The sequence below is a fragment of the Mobula hypostoma genome, chromosome X1 (genome assembly GCF_963921235.1).
Source record: "Mobula hypostoma chromosome X1, sMobHyp1.1, whole genome shotgun sequence".
Taxonomy (NCBI): Eukaryota; Metazoa; Chordata; class Chondrichthyes; order Myliobatiformes; family Myliobatidae; genus Mobula; species Mobula hypostoma.
The window spans coordinates 28,053,246-28,074,166 of record NC_086128.1 but is presented as its reverse complement, the minus strand read 5'-3'; the positions used below and the strand labels follow the sequence as shown (position 1 = coordinate 28,074,166).

Sequence of the window (20,921 nt, the reverse complement as noted above, 5' to 3'; positions counted from 1 at the left end):
GTCCTGGATTTATTGCATAATTTACATATTACTATTTAACTATTTATGGTTCTATTACTATTTATTGTTTATGGTGCAACTGTAACGAAAACCAATTTCCCCCGGGATCAATAAAGTATGACTATGACTAAGAGAATGAGGTTAAGAGAGATAATAAATCAGCCATGATGGAACGGGGGAAGCAGACTCGATAGGCTGAATGGCCTAATTCTGCTCTCTCTCCATTCCCCGATTCCCTATTCATTTTCCTATCTCCGTTATCTTTTTGCCCGACAACTATATTTTGAGCTAAATTCCGGAAACGCGAGACTCATCCTTTATGCGGTATCCGTATACGGAGTAAGGTAAACCCCGCCCTTATCTTACGTCTCATATAAACAATAATGGTTTGCCACCGTTGATTGGCTGAGAGGTTGCTCAAGGCAGCCGCGTTTGTGGGGCCTGGGTAGTATTTGGTTTTGACGCTGCGGCCTGTGGCGCCTCTGCCATATTTTTCATTTTTATTTAGTGCGTTATGATAATTGTTAAAGAGAAAGTACTGGTAGGTTTAATATTGAAACGCATTACGTGGGTTTCCAAAATAGATTTTAGCAAGAACCAACCGGGAAGACGCTTCATTAATGTGGTTGGGCCTGGCTGTCATTTTAGCTTGGGTCTTTCTTTGTCGTTGAATGTCGTTGAAAACATAGGCCATATATTTTTGAGATCTAAAAGTAAGAATACTGGAAAAAATCTGTTTAACTTTAATGAAGTTCAATTGTGAAATACTAAATATTCCGGCATCTCTGCTGGTTCTATGCATGGTAGAAGATTTGATGGGGGGCGGGGGGAATGGGTATTTCTAAGTTTCTACCTGTTTGACGGCCCATGAGAATTGATGTATTTTTCCTTTGTAGCTCTTTCTCAATGGGTGTCACTCTTACCTGTAGATTCTTAGTTCAGGCGCCTCGTCGAGAACACGAATCTGGGCTGACATTGGTGCTGAGGCAACCGCACATTGTCACAGGGACTATCCTTGGGATAGGGTTTTAAATCCGCCCAATTTGGTGCAGTCTTTCATTTGTTCTGTTATTTTTATTATGGATTTATTGAGTATGTCCGCAAGAAAATAAACTTCAGTGTTGTGTATGGTGAGATATGTACTTTGATAATAAATTTACTTTGAACTTTAAATCCTGTTTGCTTTTTTGGGTGGACTTAAAGGTTCCTTTATTTTGAAGAACAGGGGTGTTATAATCTCAAGTATTGGAGCCAATATGTGCCCTTAAATTAACACTTCTTAATTTAATCTGGCAAATAGCTTCTAGTGGGAGCTTGCTGTCACCTGCTATGTTTCCTTGCATTGTAAAAGGAATTATGCAATTCTCTATTTTCCGTAGCTTTTCCCAGTTGAGCTCCTCCTTGAGCAAATGCAGCAAGTTGTCAAATTTCTGTGCACATTTGCCCATTTTTGTCTATTTAATTTCCTGTACCTAAAATACATAAGATTTGAATAGATGAAAATGTCAGTTACTACATTTAAATGTGACAGAGCATTTGGATGTCCATGATTTCTTAGTATTTGTCTCTGTGGTCTTTGCAGTGGGTATTTTATAAATGAATGGCCTGTTCTTCCTGAATCATTACAATGCTTCTTCCATTTAAGGAATTTTTCGTTCTCTTATGAGACTTAAATTAATGGCAAATTGAAGTTGTTGATTTTCGCCTAGTTTCCTGAAGCAGTTTAGAGGCACTTCATTTTGAACCCTGTCTCATTCATTTCCTGAATCTTTTTATTCTGCTTTCAGTTGTATGCTTTAATTGAAGTTATTTTACTTTAAACAATTCCTTATAACTTGTTTATGCAGCAAACTAGTAACAGAGGTAGTAAGTTGACATCGGTGAGCTTATCTCAGGCAGTATAGCAGTGTTCAAGAATTTGGTTCAATGTCATTGTGTTCAAAATTGACAACTTGGTTAGAGTTTCCACTCCTGCCTACTATCTAGTAACCTGCCCCTAAAAAGATATGCAAGTTAGGCTGTTCAAAAGTTAAAAGATTAGTTTAAAAAGTTAAGATAAAAAGATAGGCTATGATGCTCTCTGTTAAATTCCTTTTCTTTTACAAATGCATTCTGGTCACTTGATCAGGAAGCACCAATTGCACAGTAGCATTACTTGGGAAAGTCAAGTCACTTTTTATTGTCATTTTGACCAGAACTGCTGGTACAGTACACAGTAAAAATGAGACAGTGTTTTTCAGGACCATGATGCTACATGAAACAATACAAAATCTACACTGAACTACGTAAAAACAACACAAAACTACACTAGACTACAGACCTACCCAGGACTGCATAAAGTGCACAAAACCGTGCAGGCATTACAATAAATAATAAACAAGACAGTAGGCACAATAGAGGGTACAATAGGTTGGTGTCAGTCCAGGCTCTGGGTATTGAGGAGTCTGATGGCTTGGGGGAAGAAACTGTTACATAGTCTGGTCGTGAGAGCCTGAATGCTTCGGTGCCTTTTGCCAGATGGCAGGAGGGAGAAAAAGGGAAAATGCTAGACTTGTGTTTTCATATTGTATTGAGGAAATGTGCACATTATATGGACATGTTTCTTCTCTAGAATAGTTTTCAGGTGATCACCTTTTAATAAGAAATTGTTGTAATATGGAATGATTTTTATTCCTGCTATTCAAAATGCTTTTGAGCACTTGTCTGCACCTTGCCCGTTTGAACTCCTCGTCTCTGGTAGGGTTATGGTGGTTTTATGTTCAAGTATTTTCCATAGTGGATTATGACTCACATTTTACTTTGTAATTCATGCATCATTTGTGTTTTGTTGCATAATATATACAAACACTTTCACTTTTTAAAATGTGAAAACTTCTGAAGTTAACATCTCCCAGTGCTTGGCAGATGTGTGAGTGAAAGAGTCCATCCTTTGTCTGGTCTGCATACAGTCCAGTAATGCAATTTTATAGCTTTGGAGCTTGTAGGGCAAGGTATTGTCAGATAAGAAAACTTGGTGCTCCTTTTACTTATGCATGCCTATTCTAGTTTATAAGACTGAAAATCTGTTATCTTTTCTTGAGTTGCTTCCTATTCTATGTGCCTTTTACTTTTCATCCGCAGAGTAAACCATGAATTTTAATGGTCTTGATTCTGGTCTTGGAGAATACGCGTCGCCCCTGCACCCTGGCATCAGTGCTTCCCTGGAACGCTCGATTGAGCATTCACTCGATCCCAGGCTTGACGCGGCGTTGTTGCAGAATATGGACTTGGAAGCCAGTGGGGTGCAGTTAGATGGCATGTCTGAATCTGTACATCTTCTGGAAGACATGTATTCCGAGCTGCACACAGTTGTGGCAGAAGTTGGAGTCCCTGTAACGACTGCGCATTTTGACATTCAGGATGAAATGCTTTGGGTGGGAAGTCATGGGGTAAGTACTGCTTCTGCAACTAAGAAAGATTGCTCATACCTACTTTAGAATGGAGATTTTGGTGGTCTGTGCTAGATAAGGGGTTGCCATCTTGTGCTTCCATTGTGTAGCTGGGATGATTGCTCATCACAAGATGACAATTTGCAATGCTGTATTATTACAAATTTGTCACCTGCTTGTTCTTGTCTGAAGCAGCAAATTTAGGTAGTTTGAGAGTCAAGAACAAGAAAAGAATGATTAGATAACACAGTTCAGAATCAGGTTTAATATCACTGGCATATGTCAAGAAATTTGTAATGCAGCCGTACAAAGTAATACAAACAGGCTCTAGGTATTGAAGAAATGATGTATTACATATCAGCTGTTTAGAAATTGGAATTTCCCCTTTAAGTAATTAATTGAGTTGATTACTTCCCAGTACTTGGATAGCACTTTGCCTGGTTACATCCCTAAATGTTTGAAATGTTATTTGACATGGAAACAAAACGCTTAATCCCAGGATGCCCCAATACCGATGCACGAGTGGCTGTGTAGAGATCAAAAGTAAAGTACCTTTTTTTCCACCCTGCCAAAAAATAATTTTCTTCCTTTTTATTAAGGAAATCCCCAAATCCCATTCAACTTCTTCCCACAGCAGCTTGTGTGTGACATGGGGATGTTATTGGCTCTGTTTTTCAGAAAAGGTGTTTCCTTGCATTTTCCCTTGTTTTCCCACCCTTAATCTATTTCCTGTTACCCCTATTAGTGGAAGGTTCAAGAACAACTTCTCAAAGTTAACATGGAATATTACAACACAGTATAGGTCCTTTGGCCTGTAGTGTGCTGACCTCTTAACCTACTCTTAAGATCTGTCTGTCCGTTCCCTCTATTTTTCTGTCATTCTTGTGCCTATCTAAGATTTTCTTAAAAGTTGCTAATATATTTGCCTCTACCACCATCCTTCACACTGCCACTGCCCAGAAGACAGCAATGGCAAACTACTTCTGTAGGAAAAATTTGCCAAGAACATTCATGGTTGTGAAAAGACCATGACTGGCCATGTCACATGACAAGGCACATAATGAATGAGCGAACCACCACCCTTGGTAGCACATACCATTGATGCACCATTCTGTGTCAAAACTTGCCTCTGACATCTCTCTACAACCCCCTCCCCATATTTTTCTCCAATTACCTCAATTGTGTCCCTTTGATTTCGTCATTTCCACTCCAGGGGCAAAAGTCTCTAGCTATCCACTCGATCTATGTCTCTTATCTTGTACACCTCTATCAAGTCGTGTCTCATCTCCTTTTCTCTAAAGAGAAAACCCCTTGGCTTGCTCCACCTATCCTCGTATAACATGCTCTCTAATCCAGGCAGCATTATGATAAGTCTGCTGTAAGCTATGACAACCTTGTACACTACCACCTCTGCTTTCTGTGGGCAAGCCAGTTCTGTATCCACACAACCAAGTTTTCTTGTATTCCATGCCTCCTGACTTTCTGAGCAACCTACCATGGGGCCTTACTAAAATCCATATACAGTCGGCCCTCCTTATCCGCAAGGGATTGGTTCCGGGACCCCTTGCGGATACCAAAAAACACGGATGCTCAAGTCCCTTATTCAACCTGTCTAAATGCAGCGGACCTTATGACCCAGCGCAACCCCGGACTTTATTTAACCTGTCTCAGTGCGGTGAGCGGAGCTCTGGATCCGCAACACACACAAAAGTTGCTGGTGAACGCAGCAGGCCAGGCAGCATCTATAGGGAGAGGTACAGTCGACATTTCGGGCCGAGACCCTTCGTCAGGACTAACTGAAAGAAGAGCTGGTAACGGCCCAAAATGTCGACTGTACCGTACAGTCGACGTTTTGGGCCGTTACTAGCTCTTCTTTCAGTTAGTCCTGATGAAGGGTCTCGGCCCGAAACATCGACTGTACCTCTTCCTATAGATGCTGCCTGGCCTGCTGCATTCACCAGCAGCTTTTATGTGTGTGGCTTGAAATTCCAGCATCTGCAGATTTCCTCGTGTTTGCGCTCTGAATCCGCAGTGTTTCTGTTCACGAAAATAATCACGATCACGATTTAAAATAAAGTGGAAATAATAAAGCGATCAGAAAGAGGTGAAACATCATTGGAAAAGCATTAGGCTACAGTTGGTCAATGATCAGAACAATTTTAAAGGATAAAATGAGAAAAGCCCTGCCCTGATTAAAGCTACAATTATTACTAAGCAACGCAGTGGTTTAATTATTGGGTTTTGGGGTTTTGGGTTTTGGGTTTTTGATGCTCCACATCAACCCGGCAGGGATGGAGAGCGCGCTCGGGAGCGATTTGTCACTGGATTGAACTTGGGAATTTCCGTTCCCAAGCCCGGCGCTGAAACATGCGTTTTTTAAGTGTTTTATATGCATAGAAAGGTAAAATATATACTATATACTAAGACAAACGTTTGACTAACTGACGCTAAATAATACCGGATGTACCTGTTCTGACTTACTTAGTAAGAGAACTTCTGGTTTTTTTCCGATCTCGATCCACGATAACCTACGCACATCCTCCCATATACTTTAAATCATCTCTAGATTACTTATAATACCTAATACAATGTAATTGCTATGTAAAATAGTTGTTATACTGCATTGTTTAGGGAATAATGACAAGAAAAGTCAGTCTGTACATGCTTGAACAACAAGTGCTGGAAGAGCACTTCCGGGTTTTCTCGATTCGCGATTGGTTGAATTCGCGCTTGCGGAACTCGCGGATAAGGAGGGCCAACTGTACACCACATCCACTGTCTACCTTCAATGTGCTTTGTTGCTTTCTCAAAGAATTCAGACAGGCTCGTATGACCTGATTTTCAAAGCCATGTTGACTATCCTAATCAAACTGTGCATCTCCAAATGCTCATAAATCCTCTCCCTAAATCTTTCCCAATAACTTGCCCAGCACTGAAATAAGGCTCACTGGTCTATAATTCCCAGGGTTATCCCTACCTCCTCCTTTCTACAAGAAAATTTAATGTTTCTCCTAAATCAATTGCCTGTTCTATAAGGTCCCTTCAACCCATTAAGAATAACAAGAACTTCAAACAGATCTAGGAATGTTTTGCAATTTAATAATCTATAAGCACTCAAAGCTGCATTAAGACAATTTGCATAGGATGCCTTAACCTGACTTGCCAAGGCCTTTTCATGCTCTTTCTAGCACTCCCAAGGTGGAAATGGCTAATACAAGGGAAAGAAATTTTAAGGTGATTGGAGGAATGTATAGGGGGAATGTCAGAAGTAAGTTGTTTTTTTTAAACAGTGGGCGGTGCTTGGACCACCCTGCCAAGGATGGTGGTAGAGGCAATTGGTTTAGGGACATTGAAGAAACGGGCACAAGGATGATAGAAAAATGGAGGGCTATAGTGCCTTGAAAAAGTATTCGGCCCCCAATCTTCTGTTCACATAAGTGAGTATTACAGCTGGGGGTTTTGATCAATTTAATTGAGAATTTTTTTTTTTGTAATTTGCATGCTTTTTTTCCCCCCACAATGGAGCCCCAAAAAAGGGGGAAAATAGTAAAGCATGAAAACTAAAAATTCAAAAACCAAAATGTCAGTAGTTCAAGAAAGTATTCATCCCCCTTTGCTCAGTATTTGTTGAACCACTTCTCGCAGCTATTACAGCTAGTAGTCTTTTTGGATAAGTCTCTATTAGCTTTGCACAACATGATGGAGCAAGATTTGCCCATTCCTCCTTATAAGATTGCTCAAGCTGTGTCAGGTTAGTTGGGGAGCGGCAGTGGACAGCAAACTTGAGGTCTTGCCAGAGAAGGTCGATCAGGTTAAGGTCAGGACTCTGACTGGGCCACTGAAAGGACATCAATTTTCTTCATTTGAAGCCACGCCATGGTTGCTCTGGCAGTGTGCTTTGGGTCATTGTCCTACTGAAAGCCTAACTTCTTGCCCAGTTTAAACTTTCTGGCAGAGGCGAGCAGGTTTTCATCCAGGATCTATCTGTATTTAGTGGCATTCATCTTCCCATCAATCCTGACTAGATTTCCAGTCCCTGCTGCTGAAAAACATCTCCACAGCGTGATGCTACCTCCACCGTACTTTACAGAAGGGATGGTGTTACCTGGCTGATGTGCAGTATTAGATTTATACCACACGTACTGCTTAGTGTTGAAGCCAAGTAGTTCCACTTTAGTCTCATCTGACTTTTAGATCTTCCTTCGCGTCTTTACAGTATCTTCTAAGTGATGCTTTGCAAAGTCTTTACGAGCAAGGATGTGTTAGTTGTTTTTTTTTAAAACCAAGGCTTCATCCTTGCCACCCTCCATAAATACCCTTTTTGTGCAAGGCCTTGGAGATTGTGGAGCCATGAACTGCATCTCCAGTTGCAGTCACTGACTTCTGCAGCTCACTCAGTGTGTCTGTTGGCGTCACAGTAGCCTCTCTTACAAGTGCATTCTACTCCAGCGACTAAGTTTAGAAGGGGCGGCCTGACAAGGGAGTGTGGCTGTCGTTTCGCCTTCACGATGGTTTGCACTGAACTCCAGTATATTCAGTGGTTTTCTGCTTCTCTATTATCATTTCCATGACTTGTCTTGAATATGTTTTTGTCTTCATTTTGGTTTGGTCTGTTGAATATCTACTATACTGCTGGACCTTATAGAGAGAGGGGGTATTTATTCTCATGAATTTATTAAAAATAGGTGATCTTCCAATTTTCTACATCCACAAATTGGGTGATTTGGTAAGGTAATACTGTATATTACACCAGAGGAACATTAGTGTAGTAATTGCAAAGGGGGTGAATACTTTTTCAGTCTCTCAATTTTGGTTTTTAATTTAATATTAAATTGTTGACAGGTTTTGGAATTTTTCTGTAGATTTTACATGATGCATAATGTAGATTAGCTCAAAATCCGACATCAATGTATTTTAAATTTAGGAAATGGGGACAGTAAACTGAAAATAGTTGTGGGGGTTGAATACTTTTTCAAGGCACTGTATTTGTAAGGGAAGGGTTAGATTGATCTTTGAGTAGGTTAAAAGTTCGGCACAACATCATGAGCTGAAGGGCCTGTACTGTGCTGTGATGTTCTACATAAATTTGAAATTTCTAAATCTTTTAATTGTCATTGGTGTAAATAAAGTGTTTACTGCTAATCTGTTTACTGTTAGTTGATGTTTCCTTCAAGAGTGAGGGAGCACTTTATCTTCATAGATGCATAACTAAATTTAATTATTTATCTTTTTCTCTAGGGCCATGTAACATCTTTCTTTGGTCCTACCATGGAACGATACTCATCCTTTCGAGTTAACTCTACAGATGATATACGTCAGATACAAACCTTAGAAAGTGGGATTCTCTTTTTGAATAAAAATAACCTGAAGTGTTTTACTCGAGGAGGCCTAATAATGTTTGATTTCGTGTAAGTTTATTTTGTATATTTGGTCTGTTATAGTTTTGAAGTGAATTCAGAGTTGAACAAGTTCATGATGGTTGTGCAGCTGCAGTCTATTACCTTTCTCCCCCTCACTCCAAGTCTTCATCCCCCTTGTGCTGGCGTTAACTAGAATATCTTGGTACTCACTTGAATATCTATTCCTGTGTGCACTTGATTGTGACATTGTCATGTGCCACCATTAATTTGGTTGCATGCCTGCAGACATCTGTCGGGGTCCAAATTAGATGGCTGCAAGACATTCCTGTCAATCTAGTATTGATGAAATTGCTATTTGTCACTACTAAAACTTGTATGAGGAATGGACATTTGGAAAATCTGAGAGAGGCTGAAATAAGGTCAGCGTCAGCAGTCCTCAGTGCATTGTATTCCTAAATGAGTTGGCACCACTAAGGAGGAAGAGAAAACTTCAAGTAAATAAGTGTTGATTTTGATTTTTTTTTTGTTTAATGCCTCTGCTTGTTCAAATACTTAAACTAATGCTTTGTTTCCATGTTTAGTATGGATGAAGCCGAGGATCTGCACAGCCTCCTCCTCACTGACAATAACTCAGTTCTGCTGGGGAGCCTTCAGAATCATGTCAGAGAAATAGACTTGAATGCAATACAAGAAACTGAAAAGGTAAAGCCTAAGAACAAACCTTTAAGGTATTTTCAGGTTTTAAAGAAAATAAATGTATGTTTAAATGCTTTAAAGCTGAACTTCCTACTAATAGCCATTATGGATGAGGTATATTAGAGGATGGAATTACCAATAGCAGGTTTCCAATTGCAGTAATGATAAATCGTAACCCTTGTTTTAGGCACTTGGGGTCTGTCTTTGATTCAATGTTAGAAATAGTTGAGGGTCTGGTTCATGACCATCTCTAAGTGGTTTTGATTTCCTTAGTACAGATAACAGATGAGTGTGGCATTCATATAATACACATCAATTCTCATAATTTGATTTTTTAAAAATATTATTTTGTACATTTTAAATTCTAGTTAGTGTGACTTGAAATCTTCCTTGCTGTTTCTTTCTCATCTTTATTGCCATCTCCATTTTCAGCCTATCACTTTAAATGCAGTTTAAAACTGGATTCCAGAGTTTAGTGTGATTAATCCAGATTTTGTGTCCATAGATCAAGGATTTATAAATATCTTGGATTTTTTTTCTTTTTAACATGTTTTGAATGGCAATGATTTGTATTAATATTTGGAGTTTCATTTTTGTCTCTTTCAGTACATTGTTGAGGTTCCAGGTGTGACAATTATGCGCCAGTCTAACCGCTCCTTCTTTTGTGGACATTCATCAGGAAAGGTATTTGTATATAAAGAAGCTTCTACTGAATATTGAATACTTTCAGAAGCTACTGAATTTAAAATAATTTGTAGCAACAGGAAAAAGACAGAAGCTTGGATATACTAATCTTTTCTAATTGTTGCTACTATCTTGCCATGTCTCTTTTTCCCTTCACAATCCTAAAATGTATATAACTTGTCCATGCAGTATCTTTCAGGTAAATGTGAAATTAGCTACTTGTATTTGGTGTTATTTTAATGATAGACTGGGAAATGTTGATTGTACAAAGAGCTGAGTGTTTCTGTATGTCAGTTCACAGAAATGCAGGTGCAGCAAGCAGCGAAGAGGCAAATGTTGCGTTGGCGTTCATTGCAAATTTTCAGTAAATCAGTAAGGATGTTTTGATACAATTATATAGGGCTCTGGTAAGGCAGTTCTGTCTCCTTGCCTAAGAAAAGATGTCATAGAAGGAGCCTAGCAAAGGTTCACCACACTGATTCCTGCGATTGCAGGACTATGCATGAGGAGAAATTCTGTCAATTTTGCCTATATTCGCTATGGTTTAGAGGATTTGCATGAAACATACAAAATTCTGGCAGAGCTCAACAGGCTGGATGCAGGGTGGATGTGCTTGTAGGGGAAGGTTTTAGAACAAGAGGTCACATGATGTTTGGAGTAACATGAGGAAAACGTTCTTCACTGGTGACCCTGTGGAATCTCCTCATAGAGGCCTGTGGAAGGTCACTATGCTAATGGCTCAAGGGGTCTGGGGAGAGAGTGAATTATGGTATTGTAATAAAGATCAGCAGTGATCATACATGGAATGTAGTTTTCCTTCTTACTTGCATCCATTTTCTACTTTTAATTTATAATTTGTATAACAATAAGTGAATATTGGGGAATGACTTCACTTGGGTTTGATTTAGAAATGAAGTCAGTAAAAATGTTTTGCTACAACTATACAGGGCCCTGAGGAAACCACACCTGTCAGACTGTGTAGTTTTGAAAGGATCTACTTGCTGTTGAGGAATATAGAAAAGACTAACTGTAGTCTATTAAGCAAACATTGCTTTTAAATTTAAATTCAGAGTTAATTTTTTGTTTAATTAGTTCATTACTGAAGGGAAAATGTTTGAGTAGTTAGATACTGATTGCCCCACAAAGTTCTTCCAGCAATCTGTTTATGTTGTGGGAAAATAGCACAATCTGGAAAGACATTGTAATCATGCAATAGTTTTGCTATTGACAATATTGAACATTTTAGTTATTAAATAACTCCCCTGTAGACATTTTGCCTGGTTTCAGAAGAAGGAAGCAACTTTTTCAAAATATTTCTTTATTGGATCACTGGGGAAAGCCCTAAAAGGTTTCAATTCTCGCTGGATTTGATGATCAACAGCTGGGGATTACCTCTGTTATTAGTAAGGTCAGCACAAGCTCTCCTCAAACAACTTTCAAATGTATTGCACTGGAAAGTCAAAAACATTTACTGATACAAGATATAAACATGAGATTCTGCAGATGCTGGAAATCCCAAACAACACACAGAATGCTGGAGGAATTCAGCAGTTCAGGCAGCATTAATGGAAATAAATAGTTGATGTTTCAGACCGAGACCCTTATTCCAGAGACTTGAGTGAAATAATCTAGAATGATTGATTCTTCCAGTGTAGGATAAGGTACTGCCATTTACAAATGGAATATTAAACCTTGACCCCCACCCTCTTTGGTAAATATAAGAGCTCCAGAGGCTCTGTTTGGAAGAAGTGCTGGAGAGTTCTTTCCACTGTCTCAGACAATGTTCCCTCTAATTTATAATGACCAGAGTACACGAAAATGTTGTGCTGTGCAAGTTTTTTGCCCAGTGACAATACGTGCGCACTGAATTTTTAAGTGGAAGTAAACCTGAAGCTATTCCAAAGATAATGAGCCATTCCGATTTAAATGAACTAGCAGTTCTTTTTGCGCTTCACACCCTTTGCTTCTTTGGAATTCAACATAGTGCATCAATAATTTCCTCACAAAAAAAACAGCATAAATAAGCCAGTTCTAAAATCTGCAGACAAATCATCTCAAACTCCAATTTGTCAACACCGTCCACATCAGAAACTAGAAAAGAAAATGTGATTGTGAATAATAGTGAGATATACTTAACATGCCAACAAGGGTAGAGGGTGACAACCTTCTGTGCACAGTTTTAATTCCTTTGTGCGCTAGAAGCAAAAGGTAGGTGTGTGTGTGTGTGCACATGCACACACCCACACCTTAGAGGGAACATTGGTCTCAGCTCAGCATCATTTGACCTATTGAGCCTATGGTGAATTTTGTATAACAATCCAATTAGTCTCATTTCTCTACTTGTATCCCATGGTTTTGCAAATTCATTTCTCTGAATTTCCTATCCTATTTTGAACCTCTGACTGGATTTCATCAGCTATAGGTTGTGAGTTTGGTTTATAACTGCTATACAAATGTATTTTTTTTTTAAAAATCCCACAGCACCTGTATCTTTCCCATTGCTTTGAAACATCTATGTGAGTTCTGAAACCATCTGGCAACAGGAATAGCTTCCCTTTATTTACTCTTTCTAAATACAACATGATCTTGTACAAAAACAACACGGAGAATGTTCAGCAGGTCAGGCGGCATCTTTGGGGGGAAAAGAAATGCTGAATATTTAAGTTCTTGGATTCTTTGTTATAACTGAAAACAATTTTTTTTGTTTCAGATCTTCAACATCAGTTTTTGACTTCAATTACATTGTACAACTCTTGAATTTTCGATTTAACGTGCTGTTTTGCAAGAAACCCTAGTTTCTCTGATCTTATGATTGAAATGCCTCCTTTAACTATTCTGATCAAACCTGAAATAAAACAATACTGGAAATACACAGTACATTGGGCAGCACCTTTTCTGCTCCACCCCATGGCCCGCTCCCTCTCTCCTGTATCCTTGTAGCTAAAATCCTCCAGTTCTGGCAATGCCCTGGTGAACTTCTTCTACACCCTCCCCAAAGTTTCCACACCCTTCATAGTGGAAGATGAGAAGTACTCCAAAAATGGTCGTGCTACAGAATGACTTGCCAATTTTTATTGTCACTGCCCAGGCTGGGGATGGCAACTAATGCACCCACAAGTAATGCACTTGCACCTGAAAATCCCTTGTCATGCTCCTAAGAATCCTGCCGTTTACTGATACTTGACTCTTGCATTTGACCTCCAAACTACATTCCCTTACACTTCTGATGAAACCTCATCTGATATTTCTTTGCCCAAGTTTGCAACTGATCAATGTCTTGCTGTATCCTTTCACAACCATGCATTCTCACCTTCTTCATCAACCCATGCCAAACCTTGCTGAAACTTTTTTTTTGGAAACCAGGTTTTTTTCACCCCCATCTACTCTACCACACTCATCCTCAACAAACTCCAGAGGATTAGTCAAGCATGTTTCCCTTTTCAGATGAAGGGTCTTGACCTGAAATGTTGACTGTCTTGTTTCCTCCATGGATGCTGCCATCCATAGGATCTTCTGTTCCTCCAGCATTTTATGTATTGTTCCATGTTTTTTGTTGTCTGCAAATTTGCTACTTGGGCCACCTGCATTTTCATCTACATCGTTCATGTGTATTAAAACAAGAAGTCTCAGCATCGATCACTACAGCACACAGCTGATCGCAGACCTCCAATCCGTAAAGCATCCCTCAACCACTACCTTTTGTCTTCTATGGCCAGGCCACTTTCGGATTCAGTTTATCAGCTCTCTGAGTCCCATGAAACTTGATCCCCTGGACCAGCCTAGAATGAGGGGTCTTGTCAAATTTAAGTTTGTTAAATTATTTGTCATGTTTGTAATGTACTGTGCTGCTAGTGCAAAAAGTTAATTTTCATGGCATCTATACCCTGTGTACATATTCTTATGACAATAAACTTGAAATAGAACTTGAACTAAAATCCATATAGTCAATATACTGCTAATACCCTTTTCAATTATCTTTTTAAAAAAAAAACATCAATTGAGTTTGAGAGACAGAACTTTCCCTGCATAGAACCATTCATCCAGACCTTAGAGAATGGAGGGTTAGCTTACTCAATCCCTACCCACAATAGACGTTGAATCTTCACTGCACTCCTATGATCAGGGCATTCTTTTTGCATACAACCAACATTGCTCACAGTATTTAGATGTGGTTGAACCAAATTTGTAATAACTGTAGTAAGACATCTTTACTCTTGTATTCAAAACCTTTTGCAGTAAGTGTGCCCTTTGCTTGCATAGTTCCATATTGCACCTGCATGTCAGCTTTCAGTGACCTTTTGTACAAAGGTACCTGTGTCCCTTTGAACACAGTCATTTTCCAGTCTCTCGCCATTTTTAAAAAAAGGATATTCACATTTCTACTTTTCCTTTTGAGGCGGATTGCATGTTCTTACACCTTGTCAGAGCTGTATTTGTCACACTCACAAGTTGCATGTATGCACTAATACAATGAACATTTTACTTGCAACTGCGTCATAGGCACATAGCATCATGTAAGCAAGAAAAACAAATTATACACAATTTTTTGCAACAAAAAACACAATTAGAATAAAGTCCATTGTAGTGCAAAGTGATCATGGTATTGCTAATCTAGTAATTAGGGTTTTGATGGTTGATTCAGGAACCAAATAGTTAAGAGAACTAGCATGTCCTTGAGCCTTGTGGTGTGGGATATCAGGCTTCTGTACTTCCTACCCAACGGTAGTTGCATCTTCCATGTTGTCACCTGCTGACTTGTCTGCATTCCCATGAAGTTTCTTCACATCCCCTCTCCCCAATTAATTTTGTATCATCAGGATTGGAGCTTATGACATTTAGGCCCTTCAGCCAAGTCTTATAGATTATACAAGGTCAAAGCACAAGGACTGGTTCAGGTAATTTGAGAAAAACTAGTTTATTCCTGCTTTGTTTTTATGTGAATCAGTTTGTAATCCGTTACAGTATTTTGCTGTCAATTCCATGCATTCTTACCTTGTTCACCAACCCATATGGAACCTTATTGAAAGCTTTCTGAAAATCCAGGTTCACAATTTCTCCTCCCTGCTGCCCGCCCCCCCCCCCATCTACTCTACCACACAGCTCCTCAACAAACTTCAGTGGATTAGTCAAGCATGTTTTCCTTTTCACAGATCCATGTTTACAATGATCAGCTCGTGATTTCTAAGTGTATAGACATCACATTCTTAATAATAGATTCAAGCATTTTTTCCAATTACTGACATTGGGTGAACAGGTTATTAGTTCCCTGTTTTCATTTTCATTCTCCTTCCTTTCTTAAGTAGGTAGCTCATAATTGGAATTGGTTTATTATTCTCACATGTACTAAGATAGTGAAAAGCTTGTCTTGTATACTATTCATACAGATCAAATCATTACCCAGTTCAAGGTAAACTAATAATGCAGAAGAAAGTGTAAAAACTACACAATGTGCAGTTCAGGTAAACAATAAGGGGCATGATCATAATGAGGTAGATTGTGAGAACAAGAGCCCATCTTGTACGAGGGAACCATTTAATACTCTTATAACGGCTACCCTTAAGTATCCAAGAATCTTTCCCCAATTTATAGAATTTTTATAAGATGATAACCAGGACATCCACTATTTTCATAACCACCTTCTTTGAAAACTCTAGATTCTGTGTCATTAGGATTTATGAATTCTTAAGCTTAATAACTTTACTAGTGGTACTTTATTTCCAAATATGGTTCCTTTTATTTCCTCAGTTGTACTGGACCCTTGGTTTCCAGATTATGAATACAGATGTGAAGCACGTCATTCCTCTGCCACTTTCTTTTACCAACATGTTCTCCCATGTTAGTTCACTAATCCCTTCCTTTTAGCATACCCATCAAAGCTTTTGTAAACACGAGGAAATCTGCAGATGCTGGAATTTCAAGCAACACACATAAAAACTGCTGGTGAACGCAGCAGGCCAGGCAGCATCTCCAGGAAGAGGTACAGTGGATGTTTCGGGCCGAGACCTTTTGTCAGGACTAACTGAAAGAAGAGTTAGTAAGAGATTTGAGAGGGGGAGGGGGAGATCCGAAATGATAGGAGAAGACAGGAGGGGGAGGGATGGAGCCAAGAGCTGGACAGGTGATAGGCAAAAGCGATATGAGGGGATCATGGGATGGGAGGCCTAGGGAGAAAGAAAGGGAGAGGGGGGAAGCCCAGAGGATGGGCAAGGAGTATAGTGAGAGGGACAGAGGGAGAAATAGGAAAGAGAGAAAAAGAAATTTATATATATATATATATATAATTTTTTTTAAATAATGGATGGGGTATGAGGGGGAGGTGGGGCATTACGGAAGTTAGAGAAGTCAATGTTTTTGCCATTTTTTTATTTACTGGTTTAATTTGTATTCTATTTTTCCTTTCTTTATCAATGTCTTTGTCATCCTTGGCTTTAATGTTCTCATGCTTCAGAGTTGTTGCTTTATCTAGCAACTTTTGTATGTCTGTCTTTGCATTAACTACTGTCCTTAATTTCCTCTATAATCCATAGTTGGTCCACTTTTTCTGTCTATCCTGAATCTAGGAACATTCCTTCTGGACCAAATGACTTGTTTTCTTTAAACACAGCCAGTCAACCTTTTGTAATGCCTTTCATCTATCTCTGTTTTGTAGTTACTTCTACTTGTACCTTGCTTAGCATTCAGGATTCATTTGCAGGAATAAGAATGCTAATAGAATCATCACTGAAAGTGGTCATAATAACATGGTATTCAGTGAGATGTGTTACTGATGGTGCTGCTGTGCCAGGAGCCTGCCGCAAATTGATGCTCTTTGCTGAGCTCCTGCAGAAAATAGTTGCCCACAGCTTGATGGGCTGCCAGTTTAAGCTGGATTTTGATGGTCCATATTTGCGCTGTATACTCTTGGGGTCCAGAGAAGGAAAAAATAGTAATGAGACAGATCAATAGACATTTTTAGCAATTTTGTTTTACTAATGATATTTGAAAAAGTTGTAAAAATGCTGTGCCAGAATTTATGAAGTGGTCACAAAAAGATAACAACTTAACAATGCAAATAGATTTGAATGGAAACAATATAATTGCAATTACAAAAAGTGGCAGCATGATAACGAGGGTTGGATAACAGGTTATTTAATAAACACAGGCAATAAGGAAAAGATGGTGATATGGTGCTGTTAATAAAAGGATGAAATCTAAACAATAATGAGAAAGGATATTGTCTCACACAGTCAAAGGGCAGAATCAGTTTCAATGGAGCTCAAGTAAATAGCAGCTGAAGACTTTGGGGCTTTACTGTAAACCTCCAGTTTGTTGTAGTAATGAAGGGGATGACATCAAATAGGATGTTAGAGATGCATACAACAAAGGCATGAATTTAATTGTGGATGATTTTAATCTACATGCAAACACTTCAAACCAAATTAGCAATTATAGAGGCACGTGAATTTCTGGAGCATGTGATGGATTTTATTTTAAATCTGTACATTAAGGCACAGGCTAGGTGGTAGGTTATTGGTTACTCTACAATGAGATCAAGTTAATTTATTATTTGAGGTCCTTTCAGGAAATGTGATCATAACTTATTAAAATTCATTATTGAGAGGGAAAGGGAAGTGGCAATTCTGGTCTTAAATTTAAAGAAACAAAACTACAAAGGTATGAGGTGCAAGTTGCCTATGATAGATCACAGTGTTCCATTGAAAGGAAAGATGAGCAATGACTTGCATGCAAGGAACAAATGTAGAATATAAAAAGATCTGTTCCTTGGAGCATGAAAGCAAAAGGAAAGGCAACCTAATTATTGCTAAGAATAAGAGCTAAGAGCCACATTTTAGATCCAGAGAGTAAGCAAAAAGTAGTGTGTCTGAAGGTTGAGAGCAGTTTAGTCAGTTTAAAAAATGCACCAAGAGATCAAATAGATCATAAGAATAAGGTGCAAGGTGTAATGTAAAAACTTCTACAATAATGTAGGGGAAAAAAATCATCAGGACATGTCAGTTACTTTTGGTCTAAGGAAGGAGAATTTGAGGAACAAAGAAATACTAAAGGAAATTTTTAGAAATTACTTTGAATTGCCAAGAAACTAAGTCTAATGAAAAGGAGAAATTAAATGGAACTATTATAGTATTGGAGAAATTAATAGAATTAAAAGCAAATAAATCTCCGGGGCCTGGTAATTTGCATCAAAATGAACAAGATGAGGAATAGTGGATATAGTAGTGGTCATATCCTGAAGTCCTATAGAGCATGGAATAGTTCCCTCAGATTTAAAGGTATAACAGTGCAGGAACCACAGATGAATTGGTCAGACTGGGAATGAGAATTAAAGTTCTCACATTGGTTTAAAGGAATGTTAGGCCATTCCTCCTTACAAAATTGCTTCAACTCTGGGATGTCAGTGGGCTTCCTTGCATGAGCTGCTTGCTTCGGGTCCTTCCACAACTTTTCTATAGGATTAATGTCAGGATTTTGACTCAGTCAATAGACAATAGGTGCAGGAGTAGGCCATTCAGCCCTTCGAGCTAGCAGCACCATTCACTGTGATCATGGCTGATCATCCACAAACAGTACCCATTTCCTGCCTTCTCCCCATATCCCTTCACTCCGCTATCTTTAAGAGCTCTATCTAACTTTTTTTTTAAATAATCCAGAGAATTGGCCTCCACTGCCTTCTGAGGCAGAGAATTCCACAGAACCACAACCCTCTGTGTGAAAAAGTTTTTCCTCAACTCTGTTCTAAATTGTCTACCCCTTATTCTTAAACTGTGGCCTCTGGTTCTGGACTCCCCCCCCCCCCCCCCCCCAACATCGGGAACATGTTTCCTGCCTCTAACGTGTCCAATCCCTTAATAATCTTATATGTTTCAATCAGATCCCCTCTCATCCTTCTAAATTCCAGTCTATACAGCCCCAGTCGCTCCAATCTTTCAACATATGACAGTCCCGCCATCCCGGGAATTAACCTTGTGAACCTATGCTGCACTCCCTCAATAGCTAGAATGTCCTTCCTCAAATTTGGAGACCAAAATTGTACACAGTATTTCAGGTGTGATCTCACCAGGGCCCTGTACAACTGCAGAATTGTCATTGTTGTGGAGCAATGAAACACAGTTTAGCAGCTCAACATTTTGCAGCATGGCAAAGAATATATACATAAAATAAACTCTAAAACCTCAGGAGTGCAGTCCAAAATTAATAATATATGGATGGGGGGCTAGGACTATTGCACACCTGCCATTCCTAGAAGTGTGATGCATTTAGCTGCCGCCGTCTTAGGAGGGGGACAGGAGAAGGGAAGGGGGTGTTATACATTTCACTGCTTGTGGGTAGAAGCTGTTAAGGAGTCTCTTTGCTCCTATACTCAATTCCCCTTGTTATGAAGGCCAGCATGCCATTAGCTTTCTTCACTGCCTGCTGTACCTGCATGCTTACTGTCAGTGACTGATGAACAAGGACACCTAGATCTCGTTGTATTTCCCCTTTTCCTAACTTGACACCATTCAGATAGTAATCTGCCTTCCTGTTCTTGCCACCAAAGTGGATAACCTCACATTTATCCACATTAAACTGTATCTGCCCACTCACCCAATCTGTCCAAGTCACCCTGCATTCTCGTAACATCCTCCTCACATTTTACACTGCCACCCAACTTTGTGTCATCTGCAAATTTGCTAACGTTACTTTTAATCGCTTCATCTAAATCATTTATGTACATTGTAAATAGCTGCGGTCCCAGCACCGAGCCTTGGGGTACCCCACTAGTCACTGCCTGCCATTCTGAAAAGGACCCATTAGTCCCTACTCTTTATTTCCTGTCTGCCAACCAATTTTCTATCCATGTCAGTATCCTACCCCCAATACCATTTGCTCTGATTTTGCACACTAACCTCCTATGTGGGATCTTATCAAAGGCTTTCTGAAAGTCCAGGTACACTACATCCACTGGCTTTCCCATGTCCATTTTCATAGTCACATTCTCAAAAAATTCCAGAAGATTAGTCATAGTCATAGTCATACTTTATTGATACCAGGGGAAATTGGTTTTCGTTACAGTTGCACCATAATAATAAATAGTAATATAACCATAAATAGTTAAATAGTAATATGTAAATTATGCCAGGAAATAAGTCCAGGACCAGCCTATTGGCTCAGATTGTCTGACCCTCCAAGGGAGGAGTTGTAAAATTTGATGGCCACAGGCAGGAATGACTTCCTATGACGCTCTGTGTTGCATCTCGGTGGAATGAGTCTCTGACTGAATGTACTCCTGTGCCCAACCAGTACATTATGTAGTGGATGGGAAACATTGACCAAGATGGCGTGCAACTTAGACAGCATCCTCTTTTCAGACACCACCGTCAGAGAGTCCAGTTCCATCCCCACAACATCACTGGCCTTACGAATGAGTTTGTTGATTCTGTTGGTGTCTGCTACCCTCAGCCTGCTGCCCCAGCACACAGCAGCAAACATGATAGCACTGGCCACCACAGACTCGTAGAACATCCTCAGCATCGTCCGGCAGATGTTAAAGGACCTCAGTCTCCTCAGGAAATAGAGACGGCTCTGACCCTTCTTGTAGACAGCCTCAGTGTTCTTGACCAGTCCAGTTGATTGTCAGTTCATATCCTCAGGTATTTGTAATCATCCTCCATGTCCACACTGACCCCCTGGATGGAAACAGGGGTCACCGGTAGCTTAGCTCTCCTCAGGTCTACCACCAGCTCCTTAGTTTTTTTCACATTAAGCTGCAGATAAT

At 39.5% G+C, this 20,921-nt stretch overlaps 1 protein-coding gene across 6 annotated transcripts in view; it reads left to right on the top strand.

Annotated features, from left to right (window-relative positions):
- Positions 1-405: 405 nt before the first annotated feature.
- pan2 (poly(A) specific ribonuclease subunit PAN2) overlaps positions 406-20,921 on the top strand; it is a 138,288-nt gene continuing 117,772 nt past the window's right edge. For 5 of the 6 annotated variants that reach the window (XM_063037231.1, XM_063037228.1, XM_063037226.1 and 2 more), the window contains exons 1-5: positions 551-713; positions 3,121-3,428; positions 8,667-8,836; positions 9,370-9,490; positions 10,091-10,168. In XM_063037231.1, coding sequence (XP_062893301.1) covers positions 3,129-3,428; positions 8,667-8,836; positions 9,370-9,490; positions 10,091-10,168 — 669 coding nt within the window. In that variant the 5' untranslated portion in view covers positions 551-713; positions 3,121-3,128. The other variant, XM_063037227.1, reaches the window with a different exon arrangement.